The 17,390-nt window shown below is 42.5% G+C and overlaps 1 protein-coding gene across 4 annotated transcripts in view; it reads left to right on the top strand.

Annotated features, from left to right (window-relative positions):
• LOC147029866 (secretin receptor-like) overlaps nt 1–17,390 on the top strand; it is a 142,585-nt gene that overhangs the window by 73,476 nt on the left and 51,719 nt on the right. For 2 of the 4 annotated variants that reach the window (XM_085873284.1, XM_085873286.1), the window contains exons 3-5: nt 6,000–6,107; nt 10,574–10,674; nt 15,960–16,060. In XM_085873284.1, the coding sequence (XP_085729410.1) occupies nt 6,000–6,107; nt 10,574–10,674; nt 15,960–16,060 (310 nt within the window). The remainder of the gene's footprint in view (nt 1–5,999; nt 6,108–10,573; nt 10,675–15,959; nt 16,061–17,390) is intronic. The other 2 variants (XM_085873287.1, XM_085873288.1) reach the window with 1 other exon arrangement.

Genomic DNA, 17,390 nt, shown 5'->3' with positions numbered 1-17,390 from the left:
CTCATCGCTGGACTTGGTATTCCAACGCTGGCGGTGTGGCAAAGGAGATTGACCATGTCCTCATTGACGGTCGTTGGAGGATGATCCAGAACTGCAGGGTCTACCGGAGTGCTCAGTTCCTCATTACTGACCACAGGCTTGTTGTAGCAACTCTAAAGCTGCACCTTAAATCCTGGAGAATGGTACCATCCCAGCCGAGGCTGGATGTTGGCAAGCTCAGGGATGAAGAGTCGCTGAGGAGTTTGCGAACAGGCTGAGTGGACACTTGGGGGGTCTGGATGTTTTGGGGGGTCCTGAAGAGTTGTGGAGTGCCTTCAAGACCACCGTCCTTGATGTTGCCGGTGGATGTCTTTGAACTCACCGCAGGGCAAAGAAGAATTTTGTCTCTCAAGGGACACTGGATACCATTGACCAGAGTCGCAGGGCCAGGCTGAATGGCAGAGCTGAGCTGTTCAGGGAGCTGAGGCGTAAAACTGTACGTGCACTGAGGGTGGACAAGGAGGCCTATGTGTGAGGAATCTGTGAGGAGGTAGAGCATCACCTGTGGACAGGTGATTCTCATCCCGCTCACAGGGGAATTTGCGCATTGCGTTCATCCAAGCCCATCCCTTGGTGTACTGCAGTGAGAGCAGAGAGTGGTAGGCTCTTGACAGAGGAGTCTGAAGTGAAGGCCCGCTGGGCCGGTTACTTTGAGCGGTTGTACCAGGCTGATCCCCCAGCTGTCGAGTTGGACGTCAAGGGTGTTACAATCCCTGTTGCTGACCCTCGAATAAACTGTGGTCCACCTTCGCTTGTGGAAACACGGGCTGTGGTGAACCGGTTGAAACGGGGCAAAGCTCCAGGGATCTGTGGCATCCATGCTGAACTTCTCAAGGCTGGTGGAAATGCTGCACTCGTGTTGTTGCATGCAGTTTTGTGCTCTGCCTGGGGCATAGGCATCATCCCAACTGATTGGAAGAGGGGCCTTGTTGTTGCTCTCTGGAAAGGGAAGGGTGATCGCCAAGACTGCAACAACTACCGAGGGGTGATGCTACTCTCAGTGCCGGGCAAGGTCTTTGCTCGGATAATTCTTGATAGGGTTCGCCACCATCTGCTTGAGCACCAGCGTCCAGAACAGTCAGCCTTTTCACCAAAGAGGTCAACGATTGACCGTATCCTTGCTCTTCGTGTCCTCACCGAACGCAGACTAGAGTTTCGGCAGGGGCTGCTTGCAGCCTATGTTGCTCTCTGTAAAGCGTTCGATTCAGTGAATCGGGATGTCCTCTTGAGGATTCTTGGTCTTCGTGGGATGCCACCAAAACTGATCGATCTGATGTCTGAACTCTACTCTGGTACTGAGAGTGCTGTGAAGTGTGGTGGTACCACCTCTGACTTATGGGCTGTTAGCACATGGGCAAATTCACACAACACGAACATGAGAATCGTGCCGCCTTCTTCGTCCGAACAAAACCATCTCTTCTTCCTCCTCACTTTTGACGTCACATCCATTAATCATCCACCTCAGGGTGTGGCTTCTTGTCATGAAGCAAGGAAGGCAGGGCTTCTTGCCTGCTTCGATGTGTGGCAGGTTATTATGGTTGTTGGTGTTGTTGTTCTAAAAATGTAATTTCTGTTATTGCTGGCTTGTAAATGCAAAAACATAGGAAAAGGTCATGGGGGTAATCACATACTGGGACAAATTAGTCTTGGACCCTGCCGAATTAACACAGCACCACCCACCGTGCGGTGACAAGTAACACTTAAGCTCACAGTTTCCCTACTTAATTTACATCGACATATCTCCTACACGTCCACAGACCAAGCAACTCTATACAGTCCCATCTTTCCTCTGAAATTCCTCAATCTACCCCCACAATTGGAACAAATATATACTTAGTGGGGTGTGCTTACACCTTGTGTAAGCACACAAACCGTGCTACCCCATTGTCTCGGGTCGCTCACCTGCATTTGATTTTTCATTTATTTATTTTAATTTTTTTTCATTTATTTATATATTAATTTACTGATGCTTTCCGACAGTTCTGTGATTTGTTCTTTTCCTGGTGTATTGGCTTCGATGTCCATCAGCACACAAAATTACCATACTTTCCCATTGTCTCGGGTCACTCACCTGCATTTTTTTCATGTTTTTTTTTTCTTTCATTTATATTTTCATTTATGGATGTTGTCCGATGATTCTATCATTTTTTCCGGTGTACTGGCCTCGATGTCCATGGGCAAGCAAAATTTCAGCTTTCTACGTCACCTGGAAGGTACCGATCTTCAATATCAGTCAGTCAGTCAGTCGGTGAGTTAGTCAGTGGTTAGAAAGAGCTTTATATATTATATATTTATCATATTATATATATATATATATATATATATATATATATATATATATATATATATATATATATATATATATATATTCAAACGCCAGTCCATGAATTCTAGTAAGGATTGCTTTTTGCAGATCATTCTGAAAGATTGTTGTTGAAAAAGGTTCCTTCTGGTAAGGGTGACAAGATAATAATTTGCACAAGAGGTCATCACCCTTGTGCCACTAGAACAAAATCTTTCCACAAACTGTCCAATATGACAGTACTTTGTTGATGCCCTCGAAATGATACTGTGAGGAACATTATACTGGGGAGCAAAGACATCCAAATGGCCTGAGTCAACTCGTTTCGTGTTGAATGATGTGCATTGTTAGCCAAAATGGATGCAAATTTATAGAGAAGATTGACATGGGTCATGAATTGACATGTATGCAGATTCTGTGGGAGACGTGATTTCCAGCTGAGTTCCTATGATCACTCAGTTCAGGGGAGGATAATTGTTACATTACTGTCATTACATGTTGTGCGTCCCATTTCTCGAATGGTTTCCTTTCCTCAATAGCCATGACGAAGCAATTTCTGAACTGTGAATCCATAGTTTTTTTTTCTCAATTTAAATGCTATTGCGTAATTTATTTTTATGAGGAGTAAATCTGTCGCTGGATTGTTTTCATGGCCATTAAGAACTGTGTGATGGAACTCCAGTCAGTGAATCTCTGGTTTGAGTCAAGGCCATTCCATTCCGAATTTATACAAAGAAACCTTTTCCAAATTAAAATGTCATGCTGCATTGGATAGAACCACATCGGTGCATCACAAAATTGCATTTTTGATATCTCAAACATAAAATGATACCCAGGGAAAACGTTCAAACCTGATTCTGACAATATCACAGATCATTATTTTTTGGGACAAATGATCAATAATGAAAATTATTCATCATATTGGATTGAAGGGGACGTGTCTCGGTGATGAAAATCATATTCTCTCACGATTTTTGGGGCCATTTGAGGAGATGGAAAATTGTGGATATTTTATCATTTTCATGAAATTTCATCATTACTCTGTGAACTTCTTTTGCAAGATTATGTCACGCAAACACACACACACACACACACACACACACACACACACACACACACACACACACACACACACACACACACACACACACACACACACACGTATGCACGCACACACGCGCACACAAACAAGCCAACACTGGACTTGACTTGGGACAAACTCATCCACTGAACTTTAGGGAAGTGAATAACATGATTTCCCAGATCACTCTGGCTGGGTTCCAGCAGCACCACCTTTTCTGACCTCTGTTTTCCCTCTGCACTCAGTGGGATAACTAAAGAGGAATCTCCTCCTCCCCATGGATCTTAACATATGGGGTTTGTCTGCACCCTAACCTGTTAATGCTGAGCATCAAACAAGGAAGCGGCACGTCGCATTATTTAAAGTCTTTCGAATGACAAACAGGGAGAAACTTGAACCACTGACCTCCCAGACTCGGAGTGGATGCTCAACAAGTCTGGTGATCAGATCAGATAACGTGAAGATCACATAATCGGTCAGATAATTTTCCATTAATTGCTGGAATGTTACACCAGCTGAGTAGTAACTGCTCAAATCAATTATTAGTTTGTGTTATTATTCATCTATCTCTGAAGCTCAAGGGCCTTTGAGTGAGATAACAGACAATCTCATTGGACTCCTGTTTTGAAGTTGGTGTAAAATGAACAACTATCTTACTATAATTCACCGTCTGTCTGTCTGTTCCCAGGTACCGCAAAAACGGCTGAACCGATCGCCACCATTTTTTGGGTGTGTAATCTTGGGACCCCTTGGAGTAAAATAGGCATACATATAATAGCACGACCCCCTTGATGGCTCTCGTAGGGAGCGGATGCTTCTAGTATTTTTAATACACACTGACGATGCAACACTGTAAAAAAAAAAAATGTGCATATGAGGAGTCTCACAAAGAGATAAGAATGTGATTTAATGTTAATATTGAGATCTGAAACAAGTTGAGGCATATTTAATCAAACGACGTCGAAGGCATGGCCAACTGAAGGTTCGAACAATACATGGGGTACACACTGAATGTAACAATCCAAAGGTTTCCCCAGAAATCTAAGCATGTTGCAGGCTCTGAGCGTGACAAAGACATAAAATTGCACTCTGTTAAAAAATCTCCACAAATGCAGGTTTCGTTCTTCCACAGCCACACTGGAGCTCCACAACAGGCACAACGAAACATCCTCGAAATGACAATTTCAAGAAAATGCTCCTTTTCTTGCAACTTGAAGATCTCCCGAAAAAAAAAAAATCCCTGTGCATTAAAATTCATAAAATCCACCTCACGGGAGCGACCACGAGGCAACATCATTTCGAATCGATCTCGAGGCAAGTCTGCGATAAATTGTGCGATGGAACACCCGTGAGAACTCCGGGTTGCATCATGTAGCTGCAGCCTATGTTGCAGCCTATGTTGCATAAAGCTTGGTTATCTTGTATAAAGCTTGCATAAATAAAGGTTATAAAGCCTAACAGCTTGGTTATCCAGTGGATAACCCATGCAGCCCATGAATCTCAACACATAATGTGTAATTCTATTAAGAGAAACTTTTTTTGCAAAGATAAGTTTTGAATCGTTCACCTGAAATCAATAGGATGACATGTGGTAAACAAACATCAATGCACGGTATCAGGGAATGCTTTTATCCAGTCCCACATCGACCTGTCCCTCAAAATGATTATTCTTCAATTTCCTTAAATTTGTTATTCTATTCTTCAATTGATGATCTTACAAGTGTAAGATGTGATAATTTTACAAGTGTAATGTCACGCTGGTTACAAGCTCGACTAAAATGCAACTTATATGGTTCAAGATTGCTTGTTGTGCATCCATGTCTCTTCTACACTTACATTTATTTCCTTCTTGGAATTTGTATTTCAGTTTGGGCAAATTTTGCTTTCTCATCTTGTCTAACATGGACGGCTATCAAACGAACCCATCCATTTCCAGAATCAACCACTGGAAGAGGGTCAGTCTCTTGAACTTCTCAGCCTCACCAATAGGTACGACTTCTCCGAGGCCGACCACATCGTAAAGCTGGCCTCCAAAGCCGGCTGCGGCCTGGGAATCCTTGTGCCGTTCCATGGCCTTTATCTGTAGCTGAATGGAGTCCTGTTCTCTGCTACAGGCTGTGGCCCCAGCATCACAGGTCTCTCTTGGATTCTGTTGCATTCCGTAAAACTCTCAACATTATTGGCCTCTCCTGCATTGTGACCAAAGCACAAGGCTTGTTTATCTTGCATTGCAGACAGGTCGATGGCCTTTCTGATTTTTACTGCCTTTTCTTCGGTCTAGCTCCCTTTGCTCTCTCAGCCCTTTGACTTTCCCCCAGCTCCTCCAATACAAACGCATTCTTCCTGAAATCCAGCATTGCCACCCATCCTCTTTTCTCCCATTTGTGGAACTGCCTTCCAGCGGCGGTTCATTTTCACTCCTCTCTTTCCAGGGCTTCAAGCAGGCAGTGAAGCACCATCTCATGTCATCGCCCTTCCCTTCCTGTGATTTTTATATCTCCATTAACATGACCTAACCTATAACCTTCATATTTGTAGATTATTGTGTTTTTTTTCTCCCCCACCCGCTCATCTCAGGGTGTCGGGGAATGTGGGACAATCTTTCCTGCTGGATGTCCGTTGAACACACTGCTGTTGCAACTGTCAGGTGTCCATCCTTCATCGTTATTTTCCAGAATAAAGATGGTGCGTATCTGAGACATTTATTCAAAAAATGTAATGAATATATATATATATATATATATATATATATATATATATATATATATATATATATATATATATATATATATATGTACAAGGGCTTTCCACACTTACAAAGTGTTCTTGAGGAGGAGGTAGAGTAATGTATATTTAGCTTGTAAAAAAATATTGTTGTAAAGGTTTACAGGCTCATAAAAGAGTTGTTGTCAGAGGGTGAAAGGTTTGTGCACAACCAATAGTGGAGATAAAACAGCTGAACAAGGGACAAACGAGGATCAAATAGCCTGATGGAGGTAGAAGGAGCAGATAAAAATTGTTTGGATCACAGATTTCATGGACGGGAGGGGGAATAGAAAGGAAAACGTCAGCGAGAATAGAAGAGGTCAAGATTTTGGGATCAATGAAAACTGTGGAAAAAGGATTTGGGGGAAGAACACGATGGGACAAACTCGGGGACATGTTTCTATGGTCATGAGAATAGGGTGTGCTGTAAAGAAGAGGTGAAGAGTAAGGTCTTGTTCAAATGGAGGGACAACTCATTGAGAATAAATGGGATGGGTGACCAGATATGATCTGGTAGAGTATACTGTGATGCCACCAAACCAAACCTTGCTTATCCTTGCTTTTAAGAAAATGACGTACAATTTGATAAACTGAATTTAACAGTGATAAAAAAAATTCAGGAAATTTTAAAAAGAAAGAAAAAAACTTGTTTTTTGTATTTATGGTTTATTATTATTATTCTTTTCTGATGCACTTCATATGTTATTATTTATAATTATACTCAACTTTTTTTTGGCTTTTAGTCTTACAAACTCATCAATGATATCAGCGAAGTTGACCATCTTCAAAATATCATTCTCAATTTACATTAACATCAAAGCATGAAGGTGTTGTTCTTGCATTGTAGAACATAACTCTGACCTCTCACTCCCATCCTTGGCCAATCACATTGTACTGTCTCTCTCTGTCTCTTGTGTGGTGGGCCCCTGATGGCACCAGTTTGTAGCCCTGGGTAACTGTCCCTTTTGCTCATTGGACATAACAGACCTGGTGATTGGAGAGCAACAGACCTTGCACCTCATCCTCCTAATTATATACACCAGTAACCCTTAGGGCTTTGGACCCCATTTCCTCCAGTGGTATGAGCTAAGATGTCACACCGCCAATTCAGGTCACCCATGGGTCACATGCCCCGAATGTTTTTTGCTGTGTCCCAAATCTATTTTAACCCCCTTGACTATGATAGGCCATTTTATAACGATTAGCCCATTTTCCTGCATGTGCCACTGTGCTTAAGGTTTATTAGGGTTGGAGGATCTGAAGTTCCAGGGGGGCCGAGCCCCGAATCGTTTTGGAAGCGAGCGACGCCTCTGCCACCAACCCGCTGAGGAGCCATGCTCCATGACACTAATAATGAATGTTTCGTACACCATTTAGAGCTAAGGATGATTAAGGAAAATCTTTGCTCTGAAAGGTATATAAAGGTGCTGACTGTTCCTTGAGGCCAGCTTGGAGATGTGGTCAGCCCAATCATTCTTGCTTCATTTACTTAATTCCTTTTTTTCCTTCAACTGCGGAGGTTCATAAATGAGGTGAAAAGGATAGGTGGAAGGTTGTCAGACAGAATGGAAGGGAAGAGGTGAGCATGAGATCGGCAGAAAAAAATTGTTATGAGTAAAAACGATGAAAGGTAGGAAATGCAGGCTTACTCTCCCACCTCAACTCTTTTGTTCCTCTTTTCTCCTGTTTGTGGAATCTCCTTCCTGAGCATATTCAATCACACTTCCCTTCAGGGCTTCAAGCAGGTGGTGCAGTCATGTCATCTGCCATCTTAAACTGCAATGTTTTCTGCCCCCATTAACCCCAACTAACACAAACTAACTCAGATAACCTCATCTAACCATATTACTTGTAGGTTCCTGTTTTTCCTCCCCACCTCTCTATCCTCTTTCCCTGTTTTTTCATTCCATTTCTTATTATGTCCAACTGTTGCCCCACTATCGGTACGTTGCTTTTTACACACGCTGCGATAGCTTTTATCCTGGAAAAATTCTCGTTTCGAGGAACATTTGAGATCAACTTCAAGAGGATATCAAAAACTATGTAAATAATTATGTAAATTGGTGAATTCTCAAAAAATAAATTGTTATAACCATGTAAATTAGAAATGTAGCAAATATATATTTTTTTAAATATTTATTACTAATTAATATGTAAATTAGTAATGTAGCATGGATTTGTTTTATAAATATTCACATATTTCTAAAACAAATAAATATGGGAACAAGAGGGCCATAATATTGGTCAATTGGTAGCACTTGTGGCTGGCTTGGGATCCGAGGGTCCTGAGTTCAAATGCCACTCACCTGTTGAATTAATACCAGGTGGGGTTGACTCAGCTTGTCATCCTTCCGAGGTCGGCAAAATGAGTGCCAGCATGCTGGGATGATTTAACCATTCAAGTATCATGCGGCGGAGTGACGACCCGTCCAGGTTTGTGCCCAATAGCACAGGAGACTGCTTCGGCAGCACCGACGCTCTGTATAGAATGTTTCCAGTGGATGGATGGATGAATGGTACTTGCACTTGAAATTGTGCCTCATAATGAAAACAAACGTTTTTTTTTTTCTTTTCCAAAAATCAGGACACCACAGACACCAAGACTAAACACTTAATGTCTCCTTCTGGAACCATAGTAATTAAGAAAATAATAATGTAAAAATAAAATAATTAAATTAATTATGTAATGGAAAAATGTAATAATTGACAATTGAAAAATATTTAAAGAATTATTGAAAATTTAAAGAAAAATAAATTGAAGAAATAAATAATTAAGAAATTGAATAAATGAAAAAATTTAAAATAAAACAAATTAAGTACTGCACTGAATTTAAAAATTGGGAAAAATCAAAGAGTTCAAAATTGGAAGAAGGCAAAAATTGGAAAATTAAACAATAATCATTTAAACATTAAATAATGGAAGAATTCTTTGAAAAGCGGGACACCACAGACACCAAGACTAACCACTTAATGCCTCCCTCCGGGAACCATAACTAGTGAACACTCTGAAAAACTTTTTCTGTGATATTATTGTATTTTGAGCAAACCTCGTATGAAAGACAGACAGTTCGTTTCTTTTAAGAAGATTCTGCAGCAGTGTTTTCTAAATACTCGACTCAAAATGATGTATGAATGCTAAATGAGACCTTCTGCGCATGTGTTTATACCGATTCGGTTCTGTTCGAAAGGCACTTTTAACCGGCCGTTACGAGCACAAAATCTGTGATTCAACTCGTCTTCAAAACATAATTTTCAGCATTTAGACGATAGAGTGGCAATTTCAAAGTGGTTACCCATAATTGTTCTGTTCCTTAATGCAAATCAGACGAATGAGAACATAGGAACATGAGAAATATCCGTTGATGAGAGGAGTCGGGTTCCTATCATTTCCTGTTAATACAATTAGCAAGTGGCGGTCATGGTTTTCACACACACACGGACACTTCTCTTTTCACCAATATATGCAAATATCTAGTATAATGTATCTTGTGGCCCCGAACCAAACAAAAAATACACACTTGTAGCGACACTCACAGCTCGAACAGCTCCCACTCCATCCTCCACCCTCCACCCTCCACCCAAACATGATTCATCGTAAATATCATCATTTAAAACTTACCCTGTGCATCGACAAGCCCAAGATATGACCTCCCCGTCGGTGTTAATAAGCACAAAAGTCGAGTTAGAATGCACCATTTCGGCCTTACACTGTAGTTTTTGCAATACGGACTGCAACATATCAACTTTTTGGACGAGTTGATCAGGAAATTCACCAACTGTTTTGTTGTGCTTTCTTGCAGGTATGCTTACAAGTACGCGTCTTTAAAAGTTTTTTTGGTTGTTTCATTCTACAATCCTTTTCTAGGAGGCATGGACTATGTCAAGGCTTCCCCTCATCCCTCCTCCTCCTTTGTGTGCAGCACAAAGCTGTGGGTAGCATCATTGGCTGGGTGCATGGCTGTGCCACTGATGCAATGCCCCTGTTAGTTGTTACCAGTACACGAGTACTCATTTTGCCGACCTCAGAAGGATGACAAGCTGAGTCAACCCAACCTAATGTTAACTCAAAAGCCTGATAGGGGCTTGAACTCAAGACCCTAAGATCTTAAGCAAGCCACCTTAACCGTTTAGCCAACACCAGGCCCTCGACTGCCTCAATTTACTCTGATACTAGGGGTTTCTGTGCATGCATGCTGAGTAATCTGGGGGTGGATTACATAATTTAGAAAGTGCCATATTGATGGGATGATGTCAAAAGGGTGCAGGAATACAAGATGATGCCCCCTTGTAGTGATGCTTTGTGTTGTACAACATGTGATGGAATAACACACATTGCATTGAAAAGTGTCCCTCTGTGTTTCCCCGCACGGTGGTACCTTCCACAGGTGTGGTCCACAGGAACTGCACTGATGGCCACTGGAGTGAGCCTTACCCACCTTATGAGATTGCCTGTGGATTCAATGACAGTGAACCAATGTCAGAGCAGGTGTGTGTGTGTGTGTGTGTGTGTGTGTGTGTGTGTGTGTGTGTGTGTGTGTGTGTGTGTGTGTGTGCACTCACTTTGTGTCACAGTACACCATAGAGTAGTGTGGAACAATGTTACTGCGCTTCTAATTTTGGAAAACTCCACCAGTGCATTCATCATCATTTGGATTATTAATAATATTATTATTACATTGGTATGGAGCCTCATGAAAGATAAAAACAGGGGTCAATGGACCAATAGACAAAATGAGGCAAAGTGAGAAACAGCGCAAAGAGAGGAAACAGTCGGAACAGGGTGTCACCCCGCAGGTGAAGGAAAGCCCACTATTCCAAATGGCAGAGACCATGAGGTGACCGTGGGAGCCAGACTTGGAATCCTCTCGGGAAGAGATCGTTCGACGAGAAAGACTCGAGATGAGCATTGAATTTAGATTTTGGATGGGTAACAAGGACATGGCTTCTGGTAGAATGTGTGTGACATGGAGGCCTCAGGGCTCGACTGAGAAGTGATGGGGGCAGGGAGAGTGAGACGAGAATAAAGATAGTTAAAAAAAAAATCAACCTGAAGTTTTCATGAAGCTCAACCCCCCTTCCCCCCAATTTTCCCTCCCTTATCGTGATAGTGTCGTTTTAACACTCCACCCCCCCCCCTTTCCCTGGTATAGTGTCCATTTCCTCCATTACTCCTACTCCTATCTTTCCCCAGCCTCTTTGTGATGTACTCTCTCTCTCTCTCTCTCTCTCTCTCTCTCTCTCTCTCTCTCTCTCTCTCTCTCTCTGTCTCTGTCTCTCTGTCTCTCTGTCTCTCTGTCTCTCTGTCTCTCTGTCTCTCTGTCTCTCTGTCTCTCTGTCTCTCTGTCTCTCTGTCTCTCTGTCTCTCTGTCTCTCTGTCTCTCTGTCTCTCTGTCTCTCTGTCTCTCTGTCTCTCTGTCTCTCTGTCTCTCTGTCTCTCTGTCTCTCTGTCTCTCTGTCTCTCTGTCTCTCTGTCTCTCTGTCTCTCTGTCTCTCTGTCTCTCTGTCTCTCTGTCTCTCTGTCTCTCTGTCTCTCTGTCTCTCTGTCTCTCTGTCTCTCTCTCTCTCTCTCTCACTGTCTCACTGTCTCTCACTGTCTCTCACTGTCTCTCACTCTCTCACTGTCTCTCACTGTCTCTCTGTCTCTCTGTCTCTCTCTCTCTCTCTCTCTCTCTCTCTCTCTCTCTCTCTCTCTCTCTCTCTCTCTCTCTCTCTCTCTCTCTCTCTCTCTCTCTCTCTCTCTGTCTCTGTCTCTGTCTCTGTCTCTCTCTCTCTCTCTCTCTCCCTCTCTCTCTCCCTCTCTCTCTCCGTCTCTCTCTCTCCGTCTCTCTCTCCCTCTCTCTCTTTCTCTCTCTCTTTCTCTCTCTCTTTCTCTCTCTCTCTCTCTCTCATACTGATGCCATATAACATTGTTTTAGCCAATTTGATAACAAAACGTAATTACAATAGGGTCATGATACAAAGTGCAGCTCATTTCATTTCACCAAAGTTTCAGGTTGATTTGCTCCTTTTTTCATTGATGTTCACAGGGCTGGCAGGATGGCCTAGAGGTAAGCACATTTGCCTCTAAGCTATCTAGCCTGGGTTCAAATCCAGACACAGCTATGAATTGTCATCCCAGTATTTCACGGGCAGGATGTGTGTGTTCATCAGTGTGTGTGCTGTCCCTTGGATGGATGTTAAACTCGGTGGTCTTTCTGCTGGCATTAGTTGGTGGACATTAAGGATTCCACCGCGTCCTTCGCGAAGAGTTGACAAGCTATCGCCGGCACCCTGAACAAATTCCAAATTCCTGCCCCAACTACTTATTTGAGTGTTGGATATGGCCAGCCAGTTCGTGAAAGACTTGCGTCAAAAACCTCCCCTGGCCAGCCCCACAAGAACATGGGAATATTTGTGACCGTTAAATAACAAGAATAACATTACATTGATGTTAACAAAGCTTGAGCTACAGGAGCTGCAGGAAATTTGAAAATATCTGTGCTTGTGATGCAAAGGATTGTCTCGACTCCAGACTGTGTGTTATTGTGCGAAGAGTGTATTTCTTCCAATGACAACTCCAGGTCTTTATTCATCCAAACTCTCACACCTCGTATCCTCTTCTCCCTCACCTTTCTGCATTTCTTCTTTTCTTTTTCTCAGTTGTTTTTTTTTCTCCCCCAAACTATTGTGCAGACCTAAGAAGTTGACCTCTGCCCTCTCCCACCTTATACAATTGCTCGATAAAGTAGAAGTGGAACTTTAGATTCTCAGAATTGACACATAGTTTGCTTTTCTATTGCACATTGTTCTCCGTTTGTCTGCAGCCCTACAAGTATCTTGTCAAGGTACACAGTGGCTCAAATTTATCTACATTTATCTACATCATGATGAAAAGTATTTGCAGACTTCGTTCATAGGAAATTGACATTTTAATGCTCTCTGAGTTCCAACAGTTGAGACATTTGCAAAGAACAGGTCCACAACAGCAGGTTTTTCTCTGGTAATCCAGTGATCCATGTTTTCACAACCTGAAACCCAAAGTCTGAAATGAAAGAAATGACGAACATCGGTTCTTGGTATTAACATCAAAGGACGAAGCATTTGCATCGACTCAATGTCCCGTCTGCCTGTATTAGTTGTTGGATGTTAAAGATCCCACATTATCCTTTGTGAAAAGTAGGCGAGCTATTGCCAGCACCCTGAACAAATTACAAATCCCTGCTCCAACATACAGGGGGCACTGAATCAGTGGTGCTGCCACGCCTCTACAGGACCTGATGCTAGCCTGCAGCCACTTGCTTCATACGAACGACAACTATGACATCATCTCAATGTGTCTGCATCACACATCAAACTGATGCCAGACGAGGCCGCAAAGACAAATTCCAACCGGGGGTCAAAGGTAGAGATGGGTAAAGAGCTCTGTCTGGGTATCGCACTGCGTCAACCATGTGTCTCGGTCACTGAGTGATCCGTTTCCAGAAATCTGATTTCAATAAATCTTGATGCAGCTTCTGAAGAAAATCGATGCAAGACGTGTCCACTGCAGTGGTGGACACACCGCAAGGGGTCAATATTGCAGGAGTTTATGATTCCAACCTACCGAGAAAGAAGTGATTGTTGGAAGAAATATGAGATAAATTATTTCAGCATCTGATAATCGCTTTCAAGCTCATAATGTATATAATGATGAGGTTCTGATGAGGGTTAAAAATGCAAGGAATAGGTTTTAAAATATTTTTTTATACAAGCTTTCGGCTCATGGAAGAGCGAGTTGATAGAGTGTATGGAAGGAAAACATGCTGACAGTGGGGCTATGTGGCCACAGTTGGACAAAACAAGTCAGGGGATGAACTAATAGGAAAAGTGGAGAGAGATGAGGGCAGGAAACAGAATTATGCAAGGGTTGGGATTGGTAGGGTCAATGGGGTGAGCAAAAGATGGAGGGTATGGATGGGGAGATGACATGGGATGCATGGTAGTGTAGTGGCAGCTTGAAGCCGTGGAGGGAAAAAATGTAATTGAACCCTCTCGGGAAGGCAGTTCCACACTCCTGAAGAAAGAGGAACAAAGGAGTTGAGGCAAGCAGTAAGTCTTGATTTTGGGAGTTTAACCAGGAGGAGGTTTCTTGGAGAATGCATGCATCCTGGAGGAGCTGGGGAGGATCAGATGGCTGAGAGAAGAGAAGGCTAGACATGAGAGGGAGGAGGGGAGGGAGCTCGACTTTAAGAGAGGTAGAAAAATAACAGAGGCCACTGACCTGCCTTCAATGTGAGAGCGACAGAGCCTGTGGTTTGGCCTCATCGTGGGAGATGCAAATGATGTTGAGAGCGTTGGATTCCACTGAATCCAGGAGAAACAAATGTGATGCTGGGGTGCCTGCCCAGAGGAGAGAGCAGTACTCCACTGAGGTATGGATGAAGGCCATGTAGGATTTTAGTACTTGTGCTTTTTCAAGAAAGGACTCCGAACAACAGATCAGGGTGCCCTGCAACTGGCTTTGTAGGTCAGCTTTGCAACGTGCTTGGCTCTGGTGAAGTGGTAGCTGATGTTGAAGCCAGGAAGTCCCAATAAACTGAAACTGAGTGACTGAGACATGGAAATAGATAGTTGAGTTAGTTTGATGATCCTTCCAGAGTAACAGTGTGACTGAGGTTTTCCAGGATTGAAAGACATGTTCTCTTTTCAGACTAGCATCTAATCAATTCCAGATGAGCAGAGTGATGCAGCTGCTGTCTGCCTAACAGTGGGATGGGGTTTCTGTACGACACAAAGGGGAGTCTTCTGCAAAAAAGAAGAGAGGATTTTCCAGAGCATCTGAGAGGGCATTTATGGAGACCAAGAATAATACTGGGCCCAAGACACTGCCTTAAAGCAATCCAGTCTCCACTGGGAGAGGAGAAGAGAGGGTTCAATTGATCGTAACGCATTGACTGCGCTCGTGGAGGAATGCTGAAAGTCACATATTAAGGCAGCCTGACATACCACTGTCAGGGATGTTGGCAAGCAGAGCATGATACCAGAGTGTCTAATTCCCAAGATATATATCCAGGAAGATAGTCCTGACCATTTTCAAGTGGTACTAAAACTGAAAGTTTGATTCAGAGCAATGGAAGCTTCAGGCAAAATTAGAACTTTTTTCTTTGAATTTCGTAATTTGTATTGATATATCAAATGATTTGAACGAGGTATTCTGAATTAATACTAAAATGTGTGCGTGAGAAGTGGCAATGAAGTTCAAGGACAATTTGATGTTGCTAAAAACCATACTCGCTGCCTGATGTATTCATCCATTGTAGAGAAATGAACTCACAAGGCAAACATCTGTACTTCCCAGGGTGAGACCTCACAAGGGGGCTGAAATTAATGGCAACAAAAAGGGTCTTCTAAAATTAGATGGCAATAAAAAGGGTCTTATAAAACAGGATGACATGTGTTGATACTTCCTGGGGTGCGACTTCCAAAGTGGACAAGTGTTGGTACTTCCTTGGGTGATACCTCAGAAGGGGACATTCAATGGTACATCCTGGAGTGCAAGCTCACAAGGGGGCAAGTGTTGGTACTTCCTCAGGTGCAACCTCACAAGGGGACATACATCAGTACATCCCAGAGTTTGACCTCACCAGAGAACAAACGCCTGTACTTCCTCGAACTTTGTCACATCTCGTACACATATGTGCAGCCATCATACTTTTTATTGCTGTGAGATATGTTAAAATTGAACAAATGTCTCGGTGTCCTTCTAACTCACATTGTTTGACCCACCTTATCTCTCTTCATGCTGTGCTCAAGAAGGAAGACTATTACAACACGATAAAGATGACGTACACGGTGGGCTATGCCACTTCTCTCGCCTCCCTCACCATCGCGATGCTCATTCTCAGCTTCTCCAGGTCAGCAAGTACTCCTCATGACCATCACTGAACTCTTCATTCACATCACAAATCTAAACCTTGACTTCTCCCTATCAGAATCCACGAGCTTTCTCTCTGTATCTTTAAATACTGATTCAGGCCATTTTGCAGGTGTTTGGCAGCATTCATTGGTTGAACAGACCTCTGGTACCTTGTAGATGTTGCTGCATTTGAGCTTGGGGAGTAACTGTTGAAATCTATCTGTCCCGGTTCTTCCCGACATCTTTGTTCTTTGTTTCTTTCACAATTCCCTTTATTCATTCTAATTGTTGCTTTTTTCTTCTTTTTCACCTCTTTTACTCTTTATTTCTCTCTTTCGTTATCTATTTCTCGAAGGAGAAGTGAATTCTTGCAGAATTTTTTTCTGTAATGCTAACTTGGCTGCACCTGGATGGGTTTGAGAGTTGTGGAGTAGCGGCTGAAACCCAAATCCTATCCTGCATCCTCCTGATGACTCTATCTTTGCTCTTTACTTCTTCGGGATCCTTCTTGGTCTTCCGTTTCATTTCTTGTTTGTACCATATCCTGATGCTGTGTGGACTGTGCTTCCCCGCTGATGGACCTCTGGTAGCTTGTACATGTTGCTGCGTTTGAGCCTGGGGAATAACTGCTGAAATCTATCTGTCCGGGTTCTTTCCGACATCTTTGTTCTTTGTTCCTTCCATACTTCTGTCATATTTTTCACAATTCTCTTTATTTGTTCTAATTCTTGCTTTTTCTTCTCTTTCATCTCTTTTAATTTCTATTTCTCTCTTCCATTATCCATCTCTCTGAGAAGTGAATTCTTGCAGAAATTTTGTCTGTAAGGCTCACTTGGCTGCGCCAGAATGTGTTTGAGGGTTGTGGAGTCACGGCTGAAACCAAACACCTGGAGTAGCGGGCCTAATCTTATCCAGGTTCCTCCTGATGACTCCATCTTTTCTCTTTACCTTTTCGGGTTCCTTCTTGGTCTTTTATTTGATTTAGTAATGAGTTAACATTGATTTAGTAATGTAATTGTTTGATTCGTTTGATTTAGTAATGAGTGACCATTAACATCTTCAACAACAACAACTAATCAAACAAGAAAGGTGTCGTGCATAGGACGATACTTGTAAAATCCAAAAAACAAATTTGACCTCAAAAATAATTGGTGGTTGAATTCAGAAACTTGATCTGCAAATCCTCTTCAAATTTCAAGTCAACAGGATGAAAATTGAGGATTTTAGAAATTCCAGCTTAGTTGTTGACCTTTGGCTGATGTTGACCTTTTTGTCGATGTTGAGCTCAAAAATAATTGGCTGGTTGAATTCAGTGACCTGAAATATAA

The sequence above is a fragment of the Eptatretus burgeri genome, chromosome 3, assembly GCF_056783735.1.
Source record: "Eptatretus burgeri isolate ZD-2024b chromosome 3, Ebu_testis_v1, whole genome shotgun sequence".
NCBI lineage: Eukaryota > Metazoa > Chordata > Myxini > Myxiniformes > Myxinidae > Eptatretus > Eptatretus burgeri.
The sequence above is the reverse complement of the archived record's forward strand: the minus strand, read 5'-3'. Positions and strand labels throughout refer to the sequence as shown.